Consider the following 21,113-nt stretch of genomic DNA (forward strand, 5'->3'; position numbering starts at 1 on the left):
TATCAGACTGTTACAGTGAGGGGTGTGTGTTATATCAGACTGTTACAATAGGGGGTGTGGGTTATAGATTGCTCTGTCACCCCATGCCCCTTTAGGCAACGACACATTGGCAAAATCCTACACTCCGCCTTGAGCACTGGGTACACCTAAATGGCAAAAATAGTAAGTAAAGTAAAATTGAATAAACTCCCAGAATAAATGAGGTGTCACTGCAGCCTAGGAGTGATAGCGCTGAGCTGCTGCATGGTTTAGTTCTGGACCGGGAGCCGTGTGGAACGAGCGCCGCCCAGCTGCAGGTACCAGTATGGCAGATACCTGGGAAGTTGCTTCGGAGAGGAGCCTTCAGTCAGAATGGAGCCGCTGGCTACTGTGACTGGAATGAATGGAATTCATGTTATCTACAAAACACACTCAGTTGCTTCGGAGACGAGCAATAATGGAAATGTAAATATTGAGCGGATCCTCTGATTTTATTTTGTTGTTTCCCAACTCTAAGCCCAACACACTTTCATTAGTTCTAATGATTAGACAGACACTTTTGTTAAAAGTGCAAGTGAGTAACGTGTATGCAAAAGGGAAACAAAAGCAGAGAATTGTTACATAACTTCAACTGGACTTTCACCTCATCCAGACATTCAGCTGGTGGTACCCCACCCCAATAAAATGCACTTTTACTCCAAAAAAATTAATTTAAATATGGAGCGTTTGATTTTAATTAAAATAAATCCTTGTACATGCTGGATAATTTTAAATTGCAACAATTATATCGGAAATGTTTGAAATGATACAATTCTGGCAAAGCTTGAACAGCAGGGATGAGAAAAAAATGACATCTAAATAAAACACCTTGGTCCTTTCTGGGGAATCAAGAATACTTAACATAAATTGCAACAAATGATTTTTTTCGGATAAGATAAAAATTCAAACAGAACATTGCTTTTAGAAAAGGTAGTTTTCTGCGAGTTAAATACGCGGAACTGTGGGAACCAGCTTGTCAAATTTCTTGTTTTCTCTCTCTTTTTCCCCCCTCGACGCTGCTTTTTTTTTTAATTTCCTTTTTCTTGGCCGGGTTTCCACAGGCGGTAGGTGTTTGGCTGTGGCGCCGGGCATCTGTGCAGCGAGAGCGGCCAAGCGGTGACGCGGGGCCGGTGGGTGTGGAGAGGGGAGGAGAGCGCTCAGTCTCCCTATAAAACTCCGGCTGGAGCTCCTGGGCTGAATGAACTGCGAGGCTGAAAAAGACAAGCGCATCAGCGAGAAAACTGCACTTCGACAGAGACAGAGACAGAGACAGAGACAGAGACAGAGAGAAAGAGACACATTGGCACTGTCCCTGTGCAAATCTCGACTGGTGCGCACTGTAGTAGATCCGAACCGACTGGGGAGAGAAATAACAAAAAAAAACATTTCCCCCCGACTCCAGTAACTTTCCTTTAGCAACGAAGTGGAATTTGACGCCGCTGAAATTGACCTGAAATTAAACACTGCTGTGTGGCACGTTTTGGGCGATTTTTTTTAATATATTTGACATACAGAGTTTGTTTATGTTTAAAAGGTTTTAAAGTAAATTGAAAGCAGGGAAGGGATTTTTTTTTGTGTTGACTGTTTTATTTTGATAAAGGAGATGGAAGCGTTTGTGTGCCTGACCATCTTATTCTGCACTGTGGCTGGGGTAAGTGTTATCAAGTATTTTCTTTAATTCTTCGCTAGAAATCTTGCAGCCTGTGTGTATTCAATGTAATTATTCTTGTGTGTATGGATGCTTTAAATGTTGCTGATTATCACTAAGGGGACAGATCCTGTAATCAGCATGGGACTCATAGAAAAGCTCATGAATCTGCCAACTGACTTAAAGCTTCTTTGAGTTTTAGGTTACAGGTTGTGTTAAAAGAATTTACCTCCCAGGTTTCCCCCTGCCAAACCTGGTCGTTTTATTATTTAAAGTTTGAGGTGATCACAAAGAGCCTGCTTAAAGTAAACTTCAGACTTTCCACAGTTTTGAACTGGGAAGGAGGATGCTGCTTATCTGCAAGCTTTTAACCTTCATCACAGTGGGTACTACTCTAGTGAGAAATCACACGACACCAGGTTATAGTCCAACAGGTTTATTTGAAAACACAAGCTTGTGTTTTCAAGTAAACCTGTTGGACTATAACCTAGTGCGTGTGATTTCTGACCTTGTCCACCCCAGTCTGACACACCAGCACCTTCACATCATGACTATTCCAGTGAGTTCGAGACCCACTCCACAGACCTCTCTGCACTGATACCTGCGGTGTTGCATCTGATGAGATGTGAAACTGTAGCCCCATTTGCTCTGCCAGGCAGCTAAGAAAGATCTCCCTGCACTATTTCAAAGGAAATCATTCAAGTTTCCCTTATGTTCCTGGTCAGTGTTTATCATTCAACCGATATCAGGGAAAACATTATCTGGTGGTTATCTCATCACTGTGTGTGGGAGCTTGCTGGTGCACAATTGTATGTCCCACACGCTATTGTCTACACTTTGAATTACTGAGTTGGCTATTGCGTCTCAGATTGTCCTGGTGCTGTGAACAGCATTATATAAGTCTTTCTTTTAGCATGAAAGATTGTCATGCAACAGGGAACTCTTGTCACTGAAATACTGTGCTGTGCAACTTTTGTACTTATCACTGGGGATTCATCTCATCTCCTTGTGATCTTGGAAAATCAGTAGTGTTTCCCTACTTGATCTGTCCTCTTTCCCCCAGAGATATCTGCAACTCCCCCCACCCCCCTCCCCCCATACTGCCCCTGCTGCTCTGATTCCCAGCTTCACAAGGAATCAGACACGGGGGGGACATTGTGGTCGGTGATGTTGTGCTAATTGGCTGAGCAACAGGCACAGGGATTACTCTGAGTATGAGGCAGATGGGATCAGGGAGGTGGTGTCTGGTTATGCACCAGACTCCCAGCCTCCTTGCTACAGATCTTTGATGGTAAGGCAAACACTTGCATTTCTGTAGCACCTTTGACAACCTCCAAGTTTCACAACAATGAGGCGGTTCATGGAGTGTCAGTAATGTGGGAAATTCATGAGCTAGCTTGACATAAACAGCAATGCGATAAGAATCAGCGCAGGCTGAACGATTAATATTGGCCAGGTCACTAGACAGGACTTCCTCAGTATGTGCCAACTGTCAGCCTGGACTCTACACACAGCTCCCTGAAACTCATCGAGAACGCCACTCATTCAGCTAGAGCTGGCTTTGACGAAGGCTATAGAAATCCAGGGTCTAACAAGCTTACCCTGCCTCCAAATAGCTTGGCCAGTCAGACACACTTCTCCCACCCCAGCTCTCCTCACACCTTCACATTAACCGATATCTCCTATGTGGGAGATCACTTCATCTGAAAAACTGGGGGGATGCGTTTGCGGATACAAACCTTCAGCGCAGCATTCTCTCTCCAAGGCAGGAGTTGCAGGGCTCAGTCCCCAGCTGTAGGAATTGGAGATGGGAACATCAGCTCCGAATCTGGATCTACATCCGTGAGATCCTCCTGCTCTGTGAATGTATGTCACCCACTGTCCCCAATCCCTGGCCACAATAGGGGCCAAGCAAGCCACAAAACCTCCCCTCCATGTCGAATCAACTACCCAGTTTTAGAGGTAGGCAGTGCCACAGTGGGTTAGGAAACAAGAGGCTGTGGCCATTGCACTGAGGACACAGGTTCAAATCCTATTGCAGCAGCTGGGGCGGGGGGGAAACTAATGAATAAATCTGGAACTTAAAGCTCGTCTCAGTGATGGTAACCATGACAACTGTCTAGCATTGTCAAAAAAATCCTATCAAGATGATTGTGATCTCACCTGGTCACCTATGTGTGAGTCCCGACCCACAGCAATGTGGGGGAGTCTTCGCTACCCTCTGAAGTTGCCCAGCAAACTATTAGTTCATAGGCAATTAGGGATGGGTTACAAATGATGCTCTACATCCCATGAAAGCGTAAAAAACTAAATTAACCACTAGCTAAATGCAGTTAATGTAATGAAACCAAATAAGGTGTCTCCCAGAAGTATTGATGAATAAAATTGGACAGGGTGCCACATAGTGAGGTATTAAAGACAGCTGATCAAAAAGTTGGTCAATGTTTTAAGTTTTAGTCAGTGACTTAAAGGCGAAGAGAGAGGTTAGGGAGGAAAGGTCAGAACTTAGACCCCAGGCATAGACGCTATCGACAGTAATGTGTATTGAAGTAGAATTGTTTCTCCTTTACTGCATACTCCAAGGGGTAAAGTGAGTGAGAGTAACCAGGCATTGGCAGAAGCTGAGCTACTGTGCTCCAAGTCTAAATTCCTGGGATGCTGAGAATCTCTGAGCACACAGGATGCCAATCTGACCTGACTGAATGGCACAGTTTACTGTGGGATTCTCACTGGGCCTTAATAATCACAAACTGAAGCAGAAGAATAGCTGCTTCCATGTCAGTCTTCGCACCCGGTTCAAAGTGGCACAAAGTGGGCACTGCAATGGACAGAGTGAAACAGGGCAACATCTGGATGCCAGCTTTGGGAACTGCGTCAGCAAACTAATGTCATTAACCCCCTGATTCCTAGGGATGAGTGCTTTAGTTCTTTTTTTTTAAAAGAAAAGAGGAGTATTGTTGTTCTTTCATTGAATCCGTACAGTGTGGAAACAGGCCATTCGTCCCATCAAGTCCACACCGCCCCGTCCAAAGAGCATCTCACCCTGACCCATCCCCTATCCCTGTAACCCTGTATTTCCCATGGCTAACCCACCTAGCCTACACATCCCTGGACACTGTGTACGATTTAGCATGGCCAGTCCACCTAGCCTGCACATTTTTGGACTGTGGGAAGAAACCAGAGCACCCGGAGGAAGCCCACGCGGACACAGGGAGAATGTGCACATTCCACACAGACAGTCACCTGTGGGTAGAATCAATCCCGGGTCCCTGGTGCTGTGAGGTACCATGCCACCCTCAGATTGTTGTAATTCAAGAAGATCCTGGCATCCTTTGCCACTAGCACCTTGGAGATTTGCAGCTGGTAACTCAGGGTTAACAGCCTCCCCCCACTCCCCTTTGATGTTGTTGCCCTCACATCACTGCACTCTTACTTTCAAAGTACATAGCGATGGATCATTTGAAGTGTTAAACCTGTCAGTTCCACTGTGCAGGCTGTAGTGACCCAGTTCAGTATCTCTACCATAGAATCCCCACAGTGTGGAAACAGGCCCTTCAGCCCAACAAGTCCACACCGACCCTTGGAGCATCCCACCCAGACCCATCCCCCTATAACCCACACACCCCTAAACACTACAGGCAATTTAGCATGGCCAATCCACCTAGCCTGCACATCTTTGGACTGTGGGAGGAAACTGGAGCACCCAGAGGAAACCCGCGCAGACACAGGGAGAATGTGCAAACTCCACACAGACAGTCGCCCGAGGGTGGAATCAAACCTGGGTCCCTGGTGCTGTGCGGCTGCAGTGCTAACCACTGAGCCACCGTGCCGCCCATCTCAGATATGTTCCAGGTTCCACAGTCTCAGTCTGACTGCCATGTTATTAAGAACACAAAACATTCTTGTTTTATCAGAAGCTCCCAATCCACATTACAAACGGGAGCAGGAATCATGTAAAATGGAAGAATTAGCATCTGAGTTCAGAGTATTGAGTTAGGAAGTAGAGTATTCTTGCATAATCCCAGGCTGTCTCACAGCCAGTACTTTCAAAAGGAAATCATTTTTATAGGGAACACAACAGGATCCTGCAGCCAGCAATGAGAGAGTCTATTGGGGAACAGTGTTAATGGTGTTATGTGTCAGAGACATAGACAATGTACAGCAGACCCTTCAAACCTTCTTGAGAAATGTCACCAGTGGTACCTCTGCAAAGAACTTGCAGATGCGCTGGTTGGGTAAATGTATCGATATCAAGGTCACATGAGGCCTATATCCCCAGTGTCAAAGCCCCTGGTTACAAACAATCAACTGTTGGACAGGACACGCCATTGCATCCCTGAGGCTAGACTCCCAGCATGAGTTCTCTCACTCCAAGCTTCATCACGGAAAGCATTTACCAGGAAAGTAGAGGGAAAGCTTTGACGATGTCGTCAAAACCTTCCTGGAAAAAAAAGAACTGTAGGAATCTCTAGCCTGAGTCTGTCCAAACTGGGGGAAGAAGCATCTACCAAGATGCCAGACATTTTGAGAGTCTCTCTGACAAACGCAGACCCAGTGCAATCTGCATAAATACACAAACAGCAAATACCCAAGCACCCACTTCAACAAACACCACTTGCCCCACATAGGGCAGAGCATGTGGATCCAGCACTGGATTGTTTCATCACTTCAAGCCCCATGACTCCGGAGTGGAAGAAAGTTATCCTTGTCCTGAGAGACTGCCTCAGAGAGAGAGAGTGGTTGACTAAATAAACAGCATTTAGGGTTAGAGGTTTGGAACAAACATTCTCCTGAGACCGCACGACACCAGCTTATAGTCTAATAGGTTTATTTGAAAATGCAAACTTTTGGAGCCTCGCTCCTCCTTCAGGTGTTAGTGAGAGAGGTGGAATCAGACACAGAATTTATAAGTTAGAAGGTTTTAATTGATTAATTATGTATGTGTAAATCTGTATTAATATGTATATGTAACATTAATATGCAATATGTAAAGAAATTTGGGGATTTATAGATACATATCAATCAATTCAAAAACCTTCTAACTGACTAAAGTTTAACAGCATCTTAGGTTTGTTTAATATCAGTGATGTGACCTTTGATCTTTTACTTATAAATTCTGTGTCCGATGCCACCTCTCTCACTAACACCTGAAGGAGGAGTGAGGCTCCGAAAGCTTGTGTTTTCAAATAAACCGGGTGTCATATCATTTCTGACTTTGTCCACCCCAGTCCAACCCCAGCACCTCCACATCATTCTCCTGAGACAGCAGACAAACTTATTTTGTCTTACATTCAATTCTAAAGGCAGCACATATGACAGTGAAGCACTCCCTCAGTACTATATTAGTGTGTCTGATGGCATTGTGGATTTATGTTTCTGGATTGGGGCTTGAAACCATTTCTGATTTTGGGGGTGAGAGTGCGCCCTGTCAAAGCCTGATAGATTACCGCAGGATGTCTGTGTTTTTCACCAGTTTATCCAGACTGACCATGCTAAGGAGCAGCATGTGTTGGTGGTAATGTTAAATCATGGTACGGTGTGCGTGCAGACTAGGGTTAATGTCACAGATGGCCTACATTCACCCTCCATGTTTTTGGTTTCAGTTTCACTAGGAGATCGGATAGGTCTTAAAGTTAGACCCAGGAGAGACACAGTCTTAAGCCTGTCTCCCCAAACTGGAAAACCAGTTAGAAAAGAGGGTAGGCTACATATACATCAGTTCCCAATGCTGCAAGAAGCATTAGTGGGGGATGTTGCAGCCTGTCAGAGAAGGCGTGATGTTTGCCACATTGTCCCAGGTCAGGGTGAAGTACCAGTCCAAGAGGTGAAAGGTCAGTATGTCAGCTGACAGCAGCAAGGACTCCTGCAGCTATTAACCCTCTCAACAAGCAGTTTGTCTATTGGGTCCTTCCCCGTGCACTTCTTCAACTCCAAAGATGGTTAGATTCCTTTTTAAAAAAAAGGAGCACAGGTTAGACTGAAATTTAACAAATAGCAATAGACCTGAAGAGAAATTGACAAAAGAGTGACAATGATTTGTTGGTGACAGTCTAAATGTGATGAAAATATTTCTTAAAGAATTTGAAATTGTGTTATCGGACTTTATCCTTGTGGGTAACTAGTCAGCCCAGTGATCCAATCATTTGAACAAGGTGTAAATTTAGGCCATTTGATCCTATGAGCCAGCTCCATCATTCAATAAGGTCACGGCTGATCTGATTGTAAGCTCAACCCCATATTGCGTGCCTCCTGTAAGCCTTTATTCCCTTGTCAACCAAGAATCTATCCAACTGAGGCTTAGAAATATCCGATGACCCCAGGCTCCACTGCTGTCTGAGGAAGAGAATTCCACAGACCTTCTGAGAGAAAAAAAATTCTCCTCAAATCCACCTTAAATGGTAAATCCCTTATTTTTAACCCTGTTTCCCCAGGTTTGTCTGTCACTTAATCAGAAATATCCTTTTAGCACCACCCTGTCAACCGAGATTTCCATATAATCCTTTCATAATGTAAAATTAATGTCTTATTCAGTATCACCATCTGCAAGATGATGTTGAAAAGTGCAGTCAGCTCCTAAAGGAGAATTATTTGCCTGGATCTGTCAGAGTTAAATACCTTCGGGCAATTTCACAGCAGAAAACGTCTTGCTGAAGTGTAATTGTGAGTCGTAATTAAATGCCCTGGAGATTATTGATATTGGCATGAGTGAGTGATCTATTTAAAGACTGTGCTGAGTCATGTCTCTGAAAGGACTGTCCTGTGCAAACAGTGTCAAGACCATTCAGGGTTCAGGGTAGGGGGTTGGGGGGATGGTGGGGGAGGGCAGGATTTGACAGAGTCACCTTCTCACAGATCCCCCCGCCTTCCCCTGTGCAATATTATTTCCTAGTACAGAGGTGAACCCTACGTAAACCAAACTCAATGACAGAGGCAATATTTAGATAACTGTCTCATGCAGACATCATTAGATTCTATGTTGTTACTTCAAGGAAGAACAGGAGTGTTCTGGTCTCTGACTAATATTTATTCCATGACTACAATCACCAAACCACCATTGACTCACGTATCTCATCGCTGTTTTTGGGATCTTACTGCGGGATGGGATATTTTTAATCAACCTGTTCAGAAATGTTATGACACATCTCTGGAACAGGTGGGATTTGAACCGAAGCCTCCATGCTCAGAGTTAGGGACACTCCCACTGTACCACGGAGCACTAGATGGGATATTAAGTTGCACACTATACAGTCTCGATGAAGGAACAGTACAAGAATGAGGTGCCATAGAAATACTGGCTCTTAAACAAGTGGTCACGCTGAATTGTACTGGGTGCTTACTGAGATGTTACTGAGTATCTTTTAAATCATTGCTCTGTGTAAGATACTCTGAGCATTCCCACTGAAAGTTTGCTGGAAAGGACCCCTATCTCCCACAGCCCCCTCACCTGTCAATCTACCTGGTTGATAGAGATAGAGTAAGCAATTGCTTCGACCTTGTGTTGAGAATACTATAGAGACCTCACGCTGACCAATCACTCTATAAAGGACGTGAGACTGCAACGGCAGTAAATATCTTTATTTTCCCACTTTTACTTCCCGAGTCAGTTTAAAAAAAATTATTTCATAATGGTACACCAAAGACTTTCAATGGTGTCACAATTTTACACAAACTGCATTCAATAAAATGCGTCCAAAGAATACTTCCTTAGGAGACAGGAATGATTCTTGAAGACTTTACATTACAAACAAACACAGGTACGCACTCTCTAGCACATTTACATATCTCAGAACATCACTGCTGGACAGTATCAGGTACTGAGGATAACTTGCACATTCTGCAGTGTACCATCTAACTCACCTAAACTGCAATGTCACACCAATCACTTTCCCTGATAGTTTAACAATTCCCTTTTTCAAGGTGTGGGCATGGTGAATTACTCCATGCCAAATCCCACATTGCTCTATAAATCTATGAGTGTTTACATTGTGTTTTATATACAGATATGTTACCCTGTATTATGCACCGTCTGTAATTACATATATTGCTCAGCATATTGTATACCATTTTATGTATAGATACATCATTTAGTATTAGTGCACATAATTTACTATTGCTAATATTAATCTGTAACTATTGAGGGGTGTCTCATGTTGTATGGGGCATGTTGTCTCTGCCCTTGCTGTATTAGGAGCACATCTTAGATTCCAGCCTGTAACTCACTCCCGGGTATCTGTCATTCCAGATATAGATTCCCCCAAACTCCTCAAATAGAACCCAGGCTGCAATTACCTCTGTTTATTCTGTAAATAAAACCTCTTGATTAGATTCTAATCTGTCACTTTTTTTTAAATTCACTGACGAGATGTGGGTGTCACTGGTTAAGCCAGCGTTTGTTGAAATGAATAACTAAAGGGTTGTTTGCAGTTGGAGCTGGTCAAACTGAGATTTTCAATAATGTCAGAATGTCATGTCCACGTTTCTGGCCTGCTCAGAGCCTACTGTTGATTGGAAATTGACACAGTCTGTTAAACGCCTGATTTACTTGGCTATAATCTCCAAGGCCAGTCGAGGGAGATGGGAGGCATCAGGGAGCTGACTGGTGTTTATCTTACCCCTACCCAGGTGGAGATGGGCTGTAGACCAGAGTGCCACTGTCCTGATGCCCCTCCACGCTGCGCCCCAGGCAACAGCTTGGTGATGGATGGCTGCAACTGCTGCAAGGTGTGTGCCCGACAGTTTAACCAGGACTGCAGCACCATGGAGCCCTGTGACCACATCAAGGGGCTGGAGTGTAACTTTGGCTCCAGTGACACTGCCACGCGGGGTATCTGCCGAGGTAAGCTGAGTATTGTAACAAAGAGTCAGGAGGCTGAGCAGGGAAAGCCATCTTCTTGTTCGTGGGCAACAGAGTTCATGAATGGTCTCAATCATCCGAATGTGAACTTTTGGCCACAAATAACCTTGTTTGCATTAGGAATCCCATGGATTTTAATCATCCATAACAACACTTGTAATTATTAGAAACCAAGAATAAATAACCTTTGTACTTATTAGTCATTAGTACAAAAACTCCCCATCATCAGAAAGTGACTGCCCCCTCCCACCACACGTCTCTCCCTAGTTATTAATAGTTTGACATAAGCTTTGTGGTTATTTCTAATTGTCGGTCGTCCTCAGAGCCTGGGTATGCTTTTTGGGGTTTATTTCCACAGCAGCACTGTCAGTGCTGCTATGTTGGGGATATCATCACACCTCAGTAACGGTCAGCACAGATAGAGACCACTCACCCCATCATGTCCATTCTGACTCTTTGCCAATGTAGTCCAATGCTAATCCTACAGCTCTTTATTTTTCACATAGCCCAGAATTACTCACTACCTCGGTTGTTTATACATTCCAAGCATCATGCAGGGGTATGAAGGTAATTGAAAAAGAACCTGACATGTAAAGGGGAAATAAACTAGGAATTTGAATCCTGGGGCCATAGAACTATCAAAGTAAAGGTAAAAACACCATAGTCCCAGAGGACCATAGGGCTGCTCTCTCATTAGAGAGAGACAAGTGGTGGTGATTTAACCTGAGGGCCACCATGCCTCTGGTGAGGGGAGAGGTTGAGAAGGAGAGTCCTTCATGATAACCTCAGCTGATGTGGGAATTGAACCCAGGCTGTTGGTATCACAAACCAGCTGTCCAGCCAACTGAGCTAACCAACAGCATTTCCCCCCCACCCCCCCCAATAAACTATATAGGGTAGAAGGCCCTTCAGCCCATCATAGAAACATAGAATATCATGCCTATACCATCTCTTTCAAAGAGCTTTCAGTTAGTCCTACTTAGCTGCTCTATCACATAGCCCTGCAAGTCTCTTCCTTTCCAGTATAGATCCAATTCCTGTTTCAAAGTTCCTGTTCTGTCTGTGTATACCCTGCTCTCAGACAGCACGTTCCAGACCATAACAAATTGATGGCTTTTCCTGAAGACCTGTAACTTCAGACATTTCTTTTACTTCTTAAATATTCCACATTGCCCATTATTTTTCTTTCTTTTTGATGCTGAAGCCAAATCTGAAGGAAGACCTTGTGAGTTTGGTGGGAACATTTACCAGAATGGAGAGAACTTCCAGCCCAACTGCAAGCACCAGTGTACCTGTATCGATGGCATAGTGGGCTGCCTGCCCCTCTGTCCCCAGGAGCTCTCTCTGCCGACCATGGATTGTGCCAAGCCTCGGCTGGTCAAGATACCGGGGCAGTGCTGTGAGGAATGGGCCTGTGACACCAACCATATTGGTGAAGATTCTGGCGATAGCAATGAGGAAGGGGACGACTCTATGAGTTATGAAGAGATCGGACACCAACTGGATGCAGAACCACTCTCGAGCAATGAGCTCACTGACCTGGTCAGAGGTGGCCTGAAAATTCCTCCAGGTAGGAGGACAACCACTTAACCACAAGTTAATTCATTCCTTCTGGTGTCTTCTTTTTACAGACAAACTATCCACTCCCTGTTTGCTGCTTTTACTGACTGGTGTGGGGCTGGGCTGGAAATCCCCAGGATCAGGCTTCGGGCCTATGCACTAGGCTGGGAGGAAGTACAGGTGCTAGACTGGGCCCTACTGAGGAGGGAAGATACCCATTTAGAATGGCCTCTACTGATCACAAGAAATCAGACTAGAGCTGGGCCATTGCTCTGCCATTCGGTAAAATTTGATCTGGTTGTAGCCTTAAACTTTGTTTTTCTGCTTGCCTCCTAAAACTCTTGGCTCTTTTTTGGATCAAAAACCTAACCTAATATTTTCGGCCCAGCCTCCACTGCTCCCTGTGATAGAGAATTCCAAAGATTAATTGGAAAAGGAAATTCCTCCTCATCATTGTTTTTGAAATTCTTCTTCCCCTTCAGTTTAAACTTCCACACAATGGGAAATATTCTCTCAGTATCTACACTGTCAAAACCCCTCAGAATCTTTACAAGTTTCAATAAGTTCACCTGTCATTCTCCTATACATCAATGAATAAAGGCCAAGCCTACTCCAACATTCCTCATAAGGCAAAACAAGGCATCCCTACATTGTGGAAGCAGGCCATTCAGCCCATGTTGATCCTCTGAAGAGCATCCTGCACAGGCCTACCCCTCTCCCTGTAACCCTACATTTCCCATGGTTAATCCACCTCACCAGCAAACTATGGGCAATTTAGCACAGCCAATCCACTGATCCTGCACATCTTTGGACTGTGGGAGAAAACCCATGCAGACACAGGAAGAATGTGCAAACTCCACACAGACAGTTGCCCGAAGCTGGAATCGAACGCAGGTCCTTGGTGCTGTGAGGCAGCAGTGCTAACCACTGAGCCACTACGCTGCCCTATTGCCCCCTTCACCACAGGGATCAAGCCACGAACCTTTTCCAGCCAGTGAGCTCTGGTGGAGAATGTGTGTGAGTGCACACTCGTGTTATGAACAGGCTTGACCCTGATGTTGCTGCACCTCGGGGCAGTTGGTTTGTGAAGCAGACAGATGCCAACAGTATGGGTTCAATTCCAACACTGGTTGAGGTCACCATGAGAGTCTCACCTTCTCAACCTCTCCCCCTCACCTGAAGTGCAGTGACCCTCAGGTTAAAGCCCACCAGTTGTCACACTCTCATAATCAAGAACTTTGTCAAAGAGGTAGTTTATCCCCCTTATTGTTTTATAATGCTCCAGTGAAATATCTTGGAATGATTTATTCTGTTAAGGGAGCTATAAAAATATAAGTTGTTGTATACTCTGGAGGTGAATTTCCACATGAATTCCTGAGGTATTAGCTATAACTTTGGCAGAGGATCTGTGGAAACCTTGGATAAACATTGTAAATTTTGCTTATTCCCGGGATTTCTACAGACTGTTGGGAGAATGGCCCGACTGGGATTTGAGCTGGAATGTTCATTTGGTCTGTCCCATTACTAGCTGGATGCCTCACAGCATGCTCTGCCCAGGACTGTAAGAATCTATAGAGAGCTGTAAACACAGCCCAGTCCATCACACAAGCCAACCTTCCATCCATTGATTCCGCCTACACTTCTCACTGTCTCGGGAAGGCAGCCAACAATCATCAAAGACCCCTCCCACCCTGGTTATAATCTCTTCCAACCTCTTCCATCAGGCAGAAGGTACGAAAGCTTAAATACACATACCAACAGGTTCAAGAACAGCTCCTACCCTGCTGTTATCAGACTTCTGAATGGACTTCTCAAATTTTAAATTTAATGTTGATCTCACTCTCTGCGCATCTTCTCTGCAGCCGTGACATTGTATTCCTCGCTCTGTTCTATTACCCTAATGCACTTTGTATGGTATGATCTGCCTGTACTGTACACAAAACAAAACTTTTCACGGTACCAAGGTACATATGACAACAATAAATCAAACCAAATCATGTCAGGGAAGGTCAGCCTGTTGTTGACGAGGACTTGTTTCTTTCTGCAGCCTGGAGGATGCAGGCCCATGACCGTAGCGACAAATCAAAGTGCCTTGTCCAGACCACGGCTTGGTCGCAGTGCTCCAAGACCTGCAGCATCGGAATCTCAACGAGAGTGACCAGCGACAACCCCCAGTGCAAACTGATGAAAGAGACCCGGCTCTGCCAGCTCCGACCCTGCAACCTGACACTCCACACCAACCTCAAGGTACAGTTTGCTGGGGCTCACATTGTAATCCCTGAACAATTTGACAATCCACCACGCCAATGCCCCAACTAACCTGGGCAGTGGCAGAAAACATTCATTGGAAACTGTCTACCATTCTGAGTGGTTTACAGTCAATGAGTGTAGTCACTGCATCAGTGTAGGATGGGTCTGGATAGATTAGGCTGTGATTCAAGAAGGCAGCTCACCACCACCTTCTCAAGAGCAACTAGGGAACAGGCAATAAATGCAGGCCCAGCTACTGATGCCCATGCCCCGCAAGTGAATTAAAAAGATCAGGGTAAGAAAAGTATTCTCATCAGCGGAAGGGTCGAGAATGACACAGGTTTAAGCTAACTAAAATGGCAATTTGAGGAAAATGAGGTGAAGAGTCCGGATTGCACTGGGGCAGAATCAGTTAACAGATTCAAGACAGGAATGGATATATTTCTATGAAAAGTGGGATAAAAGGCTGTGGGGAGTAGGCAGGAGAGTGGAGTTGAGGCCAGGATAAGATCAGCCATGGTCATGTTAAATGGCAGAGCAGATTTGAATGGCTGAAATACCTGCTCCTGCTTCTTATCCCTACGTTAATGGAAGGTCAGCAGGAAGAGGAGTGTCCCCCATTGTGGTTTGGATAGGGATTGCACTGCCTGAAGGTAGACCCATCTTTAGAGAGACTGGGAATATATCACACTGTGCAGGGTCCCCAAGGTAGGATCAGTTAAAGGTTTCAAAGGAAATCCTCGCACAAATCCAGGAAAGAGGCCGACTTTAATTGAATTACTTGTTCGGAGAGACAACACCATCCCAACTGGATTTAGGGCCCCCTTCTGTGCTGTAACCATTCTGACTCAATGGAATCCAGCAGCCAATCCCACCAATATCAATGTAGTAAGTGGCCAGATAATCAAATGTTAACACAGACTGAAAAATCCACATTGGCTAAGACACCAGGGATGGCTCCTCTCATATCCTGGGATCTTTGAAGTCCACTTGAGGGGTTAGGTATTGAGTTAGTTTAACAGCTTCTCCAAAGAACACTGCCTCTCACAGTGCAGAACTCCCTCAGTATTACATTTGAACATTAGCGTAGATTTTGTGTTCACATTCTAGAGTGAGACTTGAAACTACAGTCTTGTAAAGAATGGGGGAGGAGGGGATCTCCTAGCAAGCTACAAAATTCTACCAGGACTAGACAGTGTAAACACAGGAAGGATGTTCCCGATGACCAGGAGGTGTGGAAGCAGAGGTCGCAGCTTAAGGATATGTGGTGGACCATTTAGGACAGGCATGAGGAGAAAGTTTTTTTACCCAGGTGAGCTTGTAGAATTCTGTGTCACAGAAAGGGCAAAACATTCAGTGTTGTCAAGAAGGAGTTAGATACAGTTCTTAAGGCTAAAGGAATCAGAGGGCATGGGGAGAAAGTGAGAACAGGATACTGAGCTGGATGATCAGCTGTGATCATATTGAATTGCAACCTACAGCATGTGGACTGCAGAGGTTCAAGAAGGCAGCTCACCATCACCTTCTCAAGGGGCAGCTAGGGATGCATAATAAATGCTGGTCAGCCAACGATGCCCATGTCCAACGAATGAATTAAATAAAAGAGAACGGTGCAGCAGGCTCAAAGGGTGAATGCCTACTTTTGCTCCAATTTTCCATGTTTTTATGACCCATAGTCCATACACCTTAGTGACACTTATCACCCAGAGTTTGTGTGCTGTTTTGGGCATTTGGATACTGAATGGTCTGATTATTTAATATTAGTCTGTGAGTGTCCATATCACACATCTGTTAAATATATACAAAGACCTTGCTGTGCAGTCCTTGCCATGTTGTTACAAAGTGGTGACGAGGTGGGGATGGGGGAATGGTTGGTGAAACATGAGGAGGAAGGAGTCTGTTCATTGTGTTGTTTGTGGGTTTAATCTCAAGACGGCCCCCATTACATCATCCTTTTCCTCATTTGGCAGAAAGGCAAGAAATGTTTGAGAATGAGTAAGGCCAAGGAGCCTGTGCGGTTCACCTACGCTGGATGTACCAGCGTGAGGCAGTATAAACCCCGCTGGTGCGGTTCCTGCACCGATAACCGCTGCTGCACCCCTTCAGAAACCCGCACCATCTCAGTGCGCTTCCACTGCGAGGACGGAGAGACCTTCACCAAGAGGATGATGTGGACCGACAGGTGCCGGTGCCACTACAACTGCCCGTACCAGAACGAGATCTCCTACCCTCACTACATGCTTCACAATGACATCCACAAGTTTTCTGAGTAAGCGCGGCAGGGGCGGAACTCGTGAGAAAGCAGAGATTCTGCGTCCTCAAGACCAGCGGCCATTTGCTGTGCCCAGTAGTTCACTTTTTCTGACTGTTTGTGTCTACACTGGCAACCACACCAGTTCCAATTCAATGACCTGCTTCAGCAACCACAAAGGCTAGACCGATGTTCATTCACAACATTACCTCTTGTGGCACATTTGGACTTTGGATGTAAGTGCTGGTGATGGCTTTCTGTCTGCCTTCTGACCTTCATTTCCAGTGGTCCACATACAGTACATCTCCTGTAGCTCTCAGACTCTCCTCTGCAAAGGTCCTATTGACCCATTAAGCCAACACGTCATTGCCTCAAACCAACTGACCTTTTAAACCCAAAGACTACATCATTTGAAATGGGTCCAAGAAAAGTGAGCGCTTCTCAATTGATTCAAAAGATATGATGTATTTGAAAATTTGCACCTCTGAAAATTAAGTTTAAGAATGTGGGACAAAGAATGCAGACAAATTGCACCTATCCAGCAAGTGTTAATCTTTAATCTTTTAGTTGAACAGGTTGGTTTATAACTAGTATCTCTTCTAAGCCAGTTTTCAGGCTTGGTTTAGAACAGATCAAATTAACTGTAACAAGAAACAATTCACATTGACAATTCTTCCTAATCTAATTTAATCAGAGTTGATGTGGTTTTATATTTTATATATATATATAGTTGCAAATGAAATTTCTATGTTATTTAAGGTCATTGGACATAGTTTCTTTCCACAATTGAAAATGGGATATGGATTTAGATATTCGAATGTAATACAGACTAATAAGTTCCTGTACTCAATTGTGGCTTGCTTCCGTTTTTGCTATGGTACTTTCTAAAAAAAACTTCTCAAACATCTGCCAAAGTGATTATCTTCAAGGAGGCTGAAGAGATCCTTCTTCAAGTGGGTCTTAGATGGCTACCTTCAAGAGGCTTATTATAACTGTCTTTGAGGAGGCTCTGAATGGACACCTTTTCAGGCAGTTTAAGGTGGCTGACTCACTGAAGCCTTACTTCAACCTGTATTTTTTGGATTTTACAACTTCTTCTGAAACTGTGTCCAATGCCGATGACAATTTCTGATAGATACTAAGACATTCTGCCATGGCACTTCTGAATGAGCTAATGAAAACTGTATCAGATGGAAAATTGGGGTCTGACTAGTTTCCAGTAGGCAAGTAGTGCACACGTTCCACTGTCAATGGTTGGCAGAATTAGGTCAATGAAGTAAAGAGTGAGAGAGCCCCAAACTCCAACAACTTGCATTCTAATGCTTTAAAAGAAATTTCTATGAATCTTAGTGTCTGACCAGACACGCGCACACATTCTCAGATATGCAGACACACACTCCCACATGCATATGTGTACACACACACTATGACATACACAGACACACACACCTTCCCAAAGGGTTCAGACCAACTGCCCATTTTACTCCATTTTTGCGCTGCATTGAAATCATTGGATATGAACACAACCCATTAGATTAGCACAGAAACTAAGCTGCTGGGATGGTTAGGAGTTATGACCACACTGATTCAAAGCTTTCTCCTATACGCCTGTGTTGCAGCGCTTACTATGAGAGGAGTGTGCGTTAATATGTGGGATACCAGCATGCTGCATATCTTGACCTTCACACCAAATGGAGCTGTATCTCCCAAAGACCACTCGAGGGACTAGTAAAAGCCCTGGTAATCACTTGTCCATGAATTTTGTGGTTTTCTGTAATTGTGAGACTTTCTCACTGTCACTCAGTCTTCCCCTATTGCCAATCGGTTACACGGAGGCTGTAAGAAGCTTTCAATGGGGCATGGAAACAGAGAAATGATTCCCTCTGGTGGCAGAATCAAGAGCAAGGCAGAACAATCTTAAAATTACAGCTAGGCCATTCAGGAGTGAAACCCAAAGGGCTTTGGAGTCCTGGAACTCTCTCTCTCATAAAAGGCATTGCATCAATTGGACCTTTCAAGATTGTGGTTGACAGATTATTATTAAGAAAGGTTATCAAGGGTTAAAGGGCAAATATGGAGTTGTTACACCAATTAACCAAGATCTGGTTGAACGGCAGTATAGGCTTGATGGGCTGAATGGCCCCTTCTTATTCATAAAAGCATTTGTACGGGATGGAAGAATCAGTCTTCACAGAGTGTTAAGCAAATGTTTTTCCATAATTGCCAATTCTGACGTTTCCAGGGCGGAAAAGGCTGGACAGTAGTTTCCTGAAGGTGTTGCAATAAGTTTGAAAATGGACTGCGGAACAGTCTGCTGAGTGTTTTGTTCCTGGGGCCAGGCTCTGTGAGCACCCAGAGCAAGGGTGTAGTTTTTGAATTTGGAGGGGTGGTTAATCATTTCCCCAGTTCTGACAAATCTCTAAATACAGCCCAGGGTCAGCAGCTGAGGCCAGAATCCACCAAAGGAACTGAAGGAGCTAGTCAGAAAGCTTAGACTGTTGTGGGGGAACCATTACAAACAATGTCAGCCCATTAAATTCTAGAAAAAAGCATCATCTCCATCTGTTGAGGCAGTAGAGAATAATTCTTGAATGTGCACTGTGCAACAAGAGATGTGAATATTTTAGAATCAGGCAGTTGATGCCTGTGCACTGAGGTGAACCTTCCTACAGTAACTCTATTTAATTTGTACTCTTTATTTTCCCACCTTAAAACAAACTTCACGGTGGTGGAGTGATCTGAACTGAACAATGCTTCATTTCTGAAGCACAATGAGACAACTGTAGGGGGTCATGTGTAGTAAATATTCGGCGTGTATATTTAAAGACTTTTTTTTTTCTGTACGTGTTTAATATATTTCCTGGTGTCTGCCAGTATTACTGTAATGTGGAGACGTGGCTGTGTTTTTCTCTGACCTGTATGATCAGTTAGACTAAATGAGAGTGACAACTGGCACCCGTGTGTCAGTCTATAGCAACATTTAGTGAGATGTAGGGCAGAGTAAAATTGCCCGAGTGGAATGTAACCTTGGCGGAGTTTGTGCAGGCGGTGGGATTTTAGAGATCGAGATTATTTAACGGTGTGAGCCATCATCCGATTTGGGAACAATTTCACCTCCTGATGGACTGTGATTCACAGAGCACCCTCCCATCTCTAAGGTCACCCCTCCCCCAAACTGTGGAGCTAAACATCTCCTCCCTGTGCCTAATGGAGGGGCTATTAGACAAAAAAAAAACATACAGTAAGTTCTGATGGAAGCAGTTGTCCAATGGTTGATATTGGACTTTTGATCTTGCAGGGCCATAGTCAGTCCTGTTCTGAGGACAGGACACACCCAGCAGTTTTTTTTTAAACAATATATCACATCAGAGGAATACCTGTCAACCATAACTCCAAGAGGAATAAAGCATCATTCTATTACTGGTATCCTCAACTTAGATCTGCTTTCCAATGGACATTATGAAATCCAATTAGCTATTTGAGCGTGGCAGTCAGAGGTAAGCCAAGAATCTAGAATATAGAGATCAAATTAATATTAGTCTTCCTGAAGCAGGAGGTGGAGGGCGGATGAGCTGGTGCTGAGCAGCACACAGCAAGCAGACAGAAATCACGCCCCATTACTCCCAAACATACATTGGGGGTAACTGCAAAGTACCCGCGTAGTTATTCTGTCTGTAACTAAGCTAATAATTGTGAGAACCTAGCACATAGTCTACACCTGCATTCTAGAGGTACAGCAGGGATGAGGAAACTCAATTCCTCCATCCCAACCTGTTCGTTGATTTACTAACAATAAACATAGCCACATTTGGACTCCATGGGTTCCTGCTACAGTGTTTTACTGCTCTTTTGTTAATATCTGAATTCAATATAAGTTTGCAGATAAATAGTGTTGTATATAATGATGTTTTGCACATGTTGTAATTAGAATGATGTCTTTATAGAAACATAAATACTTAATTTCTTAATAAATATTTTAAACATTTTATAATAAAAATTGATTCTTGTGTTTCTTTTTCCAATCTTCTTCCTTCTCCTGTTGTAATTTGTTTAAAACATTGTGTAAGTTAACTCATGTACCAACATTGACTGTAGTAAAATGCTAGATCAATATTTCCCAATCACGCTTGCTATGTCAACAGTCACATTATAATTGGAGGCTTTGGCCACTGGGGGTCCCTACAGAGCAAGTTTGCGATGCCTTAGCTCCAACACTGCCGTTAGTGCAGAGTGAACAATTTACTCCTAAAGATCAACGAATAGATTGTGACCAGTCTACACGAGCATCTGGCACTATAGGATAACAGTTGATAAACCTGGCTAAGCTGATTATTGCAAATATGATGATTTATGGTTATCAAGGTTGTGTGTGTGTGATTCTGTCAGGAAGACTAATGGTTGTGGATGTAACAGTGTGGTGACAGATCTGCTGGTACACAGCAGAGAGACACAGGCAGTGAGAAGAACCATGGGGAAGACATGGCCAATAATAGGATGATATTGACCATGGGAGGTACAGCCATCATTGTGTT

General features: G+C 44.1%; 1 protein-coding gene across 1 annotated transcript; it reads left to right on the forward strand.

Moving 5' to 3' along the window:
* Positions 1-1,234: 1,234 nt before the first annotated feature.
* ccn1l1 (cellular communication network factor 1, like 1) lies at positions 1,235-20,582 on the forward strand. Its single transcript, XM_020518657.2, has 5 exons — positions 1,235-1,669; positions 10,289-10,502; positions 11,725-12,090; positions 14,128-14,327; positions 16,301-20,582. Exons 1-5 carry the CDS (start codon positions 1,622-1,624, stop codon positions 16,601-16,603), a joined length of 1,131 nt encoding a protein of 376 aa, XP_020374246.1. The 5' UTR covers positions 1,235-1,621; the 3' UTR covers positions 16,604-20,582.
* Positions 20,583-21,113: the final 531 nt, after the last annotated feature.

This window comes from Rhincodon typus, chromosome 28 (genome assembly GCF_021869965.1).
Source record: "Rhincodon typus isolate 14 chromosome 28, sRhiTyp1.1, whole genome shotgun sequence".
In the NCBI taxonomy this organism is placed as follows: domain Eukaryota; kingdom Metazoa; phylum Chordata; class Chondrichthyes; order Orectolobiformes; family Rhincodontidae; genus Rhincodon; species Rhincodon typus.

Bases quoted from the DNA above. Each gene is read 5' to 3' on its own strand.
- ccn1l1 (XM_020518657.2), top strand. From the start codon at position 1,622: ATGGAAGCGTTTGTGTGCCTGACCATCTTATTCTGCACTGTGGCTGGG. The intron at 10,503-11,724 runs GTAAGCTGAGTA...TTGATGCTGAAG, and splicing joins CACGCGGGGTATCTGCCGAG to CCAAATCTGAAGGAAGACCT. The intron at 14,328-16,300 runs GTACAGTTTGCT...CTCATTTGGCAG, and splicing joins CACTCCACACCAACCTCAAG to AAAGGCAAGAAATGTTTGAG.